Below are 6,374 nucleotides of genomic sequence, written 5' to 3'. Positions count from 1 at the left end.
ACATTAATAATGTTGTCTTAGTTGATCTTTAGGCAACACTTTTCTAGTGTAGCTCTTAAAATAACACTTCTAAAACGTGGGTCTTGCTGCTATGTAGGCTACAAATTTACTAATCCCTATGGCCACACTTTTGAAGTGTGGCTTTTAAAAGCTATAAAGCACTTTATATATATATATATATATATATATATATATATATATATATATATATATATATATATATATATATATATATATATATATATTATAAGCCATGCTTTTATAATAAAGAATTTACATTTTTTATGTATCCAATAATCATATTGAGCATGAAGATCTCGATCTCAAGCACTCAATTAACTAGAAGATAACAAAGGAATAATTCAAATGCATATACTTGCAATTAACTTTAAAAATGAATAAATCTTGTGTGTGATACATCACCGCATAAAGCAAATTGCTCAAAGGTGCATGCTAACAATTAACTTTACAAAATCAACCGTAATTATTATAGTATTAAGAATAATATAAATTATAATTGTCCAAGCTCTTCATCATTAAACTCCGACAGATCAAATTGCCTTGTGGCTACTATTTCCAATTTGCTCACCAGAGCTTCCCTACAAACTCAAAATAAAATAAGTAATAAGATAGCTATTATGTTTTCTCATAGCTATTATGTTTTCCAAAATAACAAACTATATCTCTAAGCACTTCTCTATATAATTCTAAACAAATAGTGTCTAACCTTTATTCAAATAGGAAAAAAGAGCCAAATTTACTCCTGTACTATCAAAAATAGATCTAAAACAGGCATAATGTGCCATTGTAACCTAAACAATCAAAAATACCTTTTCAAGAATCGGACCACGAGCCAGAGGAACGTGGAAGATGTACCAGCATTGAGCAAGACATGCATAAAAAGATGAAAATTGAAGATAATATAGTACATGATACAAATTATAACACTGATATATATACATACTATGTGCATTTTCAAAGGGCTAGATACCACAATGACCAGAAATACAACACACTGCAGAAACATTATGCAGAGATGCATAATTTGTTGAAATACTATGCAGAAATACGAAATGTTGAAGAGTGCAGAAATACGAAAATGCAGAAACTGTGTAGAAATGCAAAAATACAGAAACGTTGTGCAAAATACAAAACACTATAGAAACATTGCACAGAAATAAAACACACTGCAGAAATACAAAATATTGCAAAACACAAAAACATTGGGAAAATTCTGATGTATTGACAAAATTCAATCTTACAACTCTATATATTTGTACTGTAAAAGTTTTTGCTGGTGTAATAACATAATTTAACAAAGATAGTACAACATAATAACATAGAAGCACAAATATGAACTATGACTATAAAAGTTTTCTTTTTCAATTCATAAAAAAAGTTTAAAGGTGTGAAAATACAAAAGATAACTGCTAAACTATCAAGTTGCAGAGATACCTGCTCAATATCTATGTGCTTCCGTAATTTTGCTAGTCCACAATCTTCTTTAGTTGGATTTGAACCATCTGACAGTAATAAAAAAGAAAAAGAGCATGTTACTACTATAAAACTTGCTTAAATACTTAAGGTAATTTTATTAGTCAACAACCCAGTAGTTTCCCACAAGGAGGGTCTGGAGAGGGTAAGATGTATGCAGCCTTACCCTTACACCGTAACCCTGGAAGGGCAAAGAGGTTATTTCCGATAGACCATCGGCTAAAAAAAGCAAACTACACCATTAATGATTTTAAATCATCTGGACTTGTTCAATCCTAGATTAAAAACTTGAGTAATTCTGCCCTATCTTGCAAGTCAAAAAATGTTTAATAAAAGACACTCCACTACCGCCTCATCTATGATCTACTTTAATTCCATGAAGCCCTCAAAAATCATTTTCCACTTTGCATATTGGACTCGCTCCCTAGTCTTACAATTCATCACAAGCCAACTAGTTGCTACAAAGGATTATTAGCACAAAGTTCAAAAAATCAGAAATTGTTCTACAAACCTTTGACTGCATCCCCTTTACAGAGCTACCTCCTAATTAGAAACCACAAGAGCATTATGACAAGTAACTAGGTAACTTTAGAAACTAATCTGTCGGAGCTTCTAGGTTGGGAATGTCAAAAGTAAGTTACAGACAAAAACAACAGGAAACAACAACATTCTTGAGCTACTAATTAAGGATTCCTTTACCTACTTAAAATATCAAGAGATTGTCCTTTCTTACGGCAACATATAGCAGGGATAATCAGATATTGAATATCAAATGGTTGAAAGTCTTGATGGCAATAGCGTGACCAGCAAAGTTACTTTTATAGGCCATGAAACAAAGGTCAAACTCCAACTTAAACCATTTTGCCATAAGGTATTTCTAACAGCCTAAACTAGCAATTAACAGAGGGAAGCATCTCAATTCTTGCAATAATGACATCAGCAGTAGAGGCACTCTTCATCGATCAGCCTTCAGGTAATATGATGGTGATATTATTTACTTAAGGTACTTCCCTTTCACTTCTCTGGTTGTATAGTTCAAAAGTAGAGGACTTAGACTTCTTTTCATATATTCTATATGATGTAATATAGTTCTTCATGTTACAATATTTACTTGAGGCACGAGAAATAGTAACCAAATGCTTTAAATTTAAGGAACCAAATAAGATCAAAATGCTTACATATGCAGCTTTAGATTTTAACAAAGAGAGTCAAAAATAACCAATTTAATACCTTCTACCAATACCAAAAGGGACAATCTGCATATAAAATAAACAGAGACTAAAGCGTCAAAAACAAAAAATGAATATTAAAGTTGGAGTTTCTAGTGTCTTTAGTTGTTAATCAAGCAATTGACTAACATGTACAAACATTCATCATTTGAATTAGCAAAGCCCCTGGAATATTGAACACCATCAGTATACTATTTGTTATACCTTGGTAGATTCATCCAGCCTTAGGACAGAACATTTGAAAACCTAAAAATCAATGGTGATATTAGATTTGAAAATAGATATTCACATAAGCAATAACTATACATAACAAATAGATATTAAAAATAATAAACTTTTCCAAAATAGGGTGTTGTATAGTAGCATAATAAGAAAATAAAGAGAATATGAATCTCTTACCTAGTCATGACACTTATTTTATGCCAAACCTAACTTCAAGTATACCACGGATCTTTTCGAGTGTTGACTAATTTTGGTGGAGAAAAGAATCAGATATTAGAATTCAATACAAAAATACTAACATGAATACCTTTGTACCCAATTTTGCCATAAACAAGACCTCTCGTAACAATGAAGCATGTGTTGAAATATAAATTTTAACATTCAGAAGATAACAAAGCTAAATACAGATATTCCCTATAGCTTAATAAGAATTTATGACTATTAATTTCCCCCTGTGCTTAATTAGCATAATTAACAAATGCACACAAGAATTTTTTTATCGTTGGTTAATATTTCTTAGCAAATAATGATACAATGTTAGAATAAAAGTAGTAATTTCAAGATCAGTATTGGTAAAGATAATATAATCACAGTTTATTACCCGCTGAATCCTACGCAAAAACGAAAAATTCACAAATTTCTTCGACGTCTAGGGTTTTAGGAGTCAGCGTGAGTCTTTTTTAACAACTGAACTGAATTTTTCTCATAAAACTCTCATCGTCATGACTGCACAATCGCAAGAAGAGATCTTAGCCGCTCATCTCGAACAACGGAAGATTATCGATCCTGAGCAAAATTTAGCTATTTAGGTATATTAATATCAAACCAAAAGAAAAAAATTAAAAAGACGAAGCAGGAAGTGAGAAAATAGCAGCGAATCAGCGAAACAAAAGAAAGAGAACACCCTACCAGTCAGCCCAGGAGACAATAATGGTATTGCTTCAGTAACAGAAGCAACGTGAAGCTGAGTTTTGTGAAACCATGGGGAAGGAAGATGAATTGGGGATGGGGGGAATTTTCTAGTACTTCTGAAAAGAGATATACATATGAGTATCATGTTACTGCCTTTTGATTTTTTTAGAAAATTTTGGGGGTAAATTTTTAAGGTACGCAGTGTTACATTAGTTCTGCCAATAAAACCACTCTTTAAAAGCATTACAATACCTATAATAAGTGTTGTCAAATATTTTATTATTAGCCACCCTTAAAAAGTGTAGTCTTTTTGTTTAAAAGGAATGCTTTCTGAGCGTTGCCTTAAAAACTGTAGTCAAAGACTCTACCCAAAGGCCACCATTTGAAAGCATTCTCATAAATATTTTTGCAACACTTCTTGGGCGCAGTCTAAAATAAGTGTGGTTGTAGGCTAAATTTATTGTAGTGTTATAAGTATCTAGACCCATCAGCTAGGGTTGTGGCTCAACCCTAGTGTGGGTAATCGATGGGTCTTGTGTTTTGATGCTTGATTGTCTATGGGTGTTTGATATTTGGGCTAATTTAGGGTTTTAATGTGGAATTAGTAGTTGCAAACACTAGTTTATGCCTAGTAGACTTTGGCTATTCTTGAGAAAGAGAGCCTAAGTCCATGAAATTAGTCCAACAAGGAATTGGGGCGTATTCAAGAGATTGATAGCCCCAATTAAAGGGTTAAACCTAGAGATAGTAATACCCGACTTGAACCTTGATTGCTTGCATAAATTTGCATACCCAATTGGTCTTGAGAAAGTTAATTCGGGCAAAATCACTCGAACCACCGAGAGGTGTAGAGTGAGCAGAATCGTACAATGGTTATATCATATTCTCCAAATGTGACAATCTAGCCTTATACTCAAGAATCCATCAATTAGCCACCTAGGAGAAAGTCACTACCCTAGTGCCTTTTTATCTATTTGAAAAACTTGCAATAGTTTAATCTTAGCTTTACTTAGCCTAATTTAGCATTGTAGTATTATAAAATTAGAATTAATATCAAAACCAAAAATGTTCAGAAGTGCAATTAGGAACAAATACACAACTCTACTTTAGATAGAAACTCAACTCCAATATCTAGCTCCCTGTGGAAATCGATCCCGACCTTCTCGGGTAAAAGGTGCTTCGATCTCTTTTGCTACTTCATAGTAGTATAGGGTTGGCCTCGATCACTTTTTGGTGCCGTTACCGCGGAGCTAACGGTTTTGGCTATCTATCTAAATAGTTTTGTGTATCGTTCTTCTTTCCTTATTTGTTACTAATTTGTGTTTGTCACAACTCCAGGCACTAAATGGCAGCAAACTTAAACAACACACCTCTTGGAGATCTTCTGCCAGGGGAGGAAGTAGATGACAATGTTGAAGATGAGGTCCCTATTGTGCCTCAAGGACAAAGGAGAGGCCGTCAGGCTAATGATAATATTTTAGACCCTCCCCCACCACCTCAGAGAGTGGCTCCTCGAGTGCTTCCAAACCAAGGCTATGCAAGTGCAATTGTCCTGCCCCGGATTGGAGCGGCAATTTTCAAATTACCAATGTGATGCTGACATTGATGGAGCAGTGTGGGTATTTCATGGGCGCTGCCAATCAAAATGATTACAAACATCTCAAGGGGTTCGTGGATACTTGTTGGGGGAGCAAGAAAACTAATGTGTCCGAGGATGCACTTCGATTGAGACTCTTCCCATTCTCACTTAGAGGGAATGTATCGGATTGGCTTGAGTGACTTTCCAACCATTCCATCACAACTTGGGATGAGTTGGCGGACAAGTTTATTGCAAAATTTTTCTCACTGGGGCATATGGCAGCATTGAGATATGAGATCTTAGCTTTCAAGCAGGAGCCCACTGAACCTTTGCATGAGATTTGGGAGCACTATAGAAAAATGGTGAAGGAATGCCCCAACAATGATATGACTGAGGCGATGATCCAACAGACTTTCTACCGGGGCATTAACATAACAAACCAATGCATAGTGAACCAACTTGCTGGGGGCAACTTCATGAAGTTGTCTTATGATGAGGCTTGTGACATTCTTGACGAGATGGATGATACTTCTTCTACTTTACAAAGTAGAGCCAATGTGCCTCAGGGTGACCCCACGGTCACTCATTTGCACAAGGAGTTATATGATCATGGGCAGGCTATAGCTGAGTTGACAACTACAATGAACTAACTAGCAAAGGCACAGTTGCAACAAGTTCAAAATCCTCGCCAAGTAAATGCTATGGAGGGTGTCAACATGCTAGTCAACAAAAGAAAACAACAAGGTCAACAGAACCAAGGGAATTCGAAGCAATTTGACAATGATTGTGGTGGATTCCAAGATGATAGTTATGATGGGGAAAATGAAGAGGTACAATACGTGAACAATTATCAAGGCCAAAGGGGCAATTCTTCCAACCAACAACAATGGAGGCCCCAAGGCAATTGGGGCAATCAATAACAAGGCAATGGTAATTGG

The 6,374-nt window shown here is 35.0% G+C and overlaps 1 protein-coding gene across 3 annotated transcripts; it reads right to left on the bottom strand.

The window, feature by feature from the left end:
• Positions 1 to 358: 358 nt before the first annotated feature.
• On the bottom strand, positions 359 to 4,110 carry LOC107826233 (uncharacterized). Of its 3 annotated transcripts, XR_001657232.2 has the most exons (4): positions 3,855 to 4,110; positions 3,547 to 3,731; positions 831 to 1,523; positions 359 to 599 (listed from the first exon to the last, which is right to left on the bottom strand). XR_001657232.2 is itself a non-coding variant. In XM_016653192.2 (3 exons), the coding sequence occupies exons 1-3, from the start codon at positions 4,000 to 4,002 to the stop codon at positions 552 to 554; spliced, it is 264 nt and encodes an 87-aa protein (XP_016508678.1). In that variant the 5' UTR covers positions 4,003 to 4,095; the 3' UTR covers positions 359 to 551. The 3 variants fall into 3 exon arrangements, 1 of the variants encoding a protein (XP_016508678.1); XR_001657230.2 differs by lacking the exon at positions 3,547 to 3,731 and having other exon boundaries at positions 3,855 to 4,107; XM_016653192.2 differs by lacking the exon at positions 3,547 to 3,731 and having other exon boundaries at positions 1,456 to 1,523; positions 3,855 to 4,095.
• Between the last annotated feature and the right edge of the window lie 2,264 nt (positions 4,111 to 6,374).

Source organism: Nicotiana tabacum, chromosome 6, assembly GCF_000715075.1.
Source record: "Nicotiana tabacum cultivar K326 chromosome 6, ASM71507v2, whole genome shotgun sequence".
NCBI lineage: Eukaryota > Viridiplantae > Streptophyta > Magnoliopsida > Solanales > Solanaceae > Nicotiana > Nicotiana tabacum.
The sequence above is the reverse complement of the archived record's forward strand: the minus strand, read 5'-3'. Positions and strand labels throughout refer to the sequence as shown.

Bases quoted from the DNA above. Each gene is read 5' to 3' on its own strand.
- LOC107826233 (XM_016653192.2), bottom strand. From the start codon at position 4,002: ATGATACTCATATGTATATCTCTTTTCAGAAGTACTAGAAAATTCCCC. The intron at 1,524-3,854 runs GTAGGGTGTTCT...TATTACTGTCAG, and splicing joins ATTGTCTCCTGGGCTGACTG to ATGGTTCAAATCCAACTAAA. The intron at 600-1,455 runs GTATCTCTGCAA...TTGAGTTTGTAG, and splicing joins AGCACATAGATATTGAGCAG to GGAAGCTCTGGTGAGCAAAT.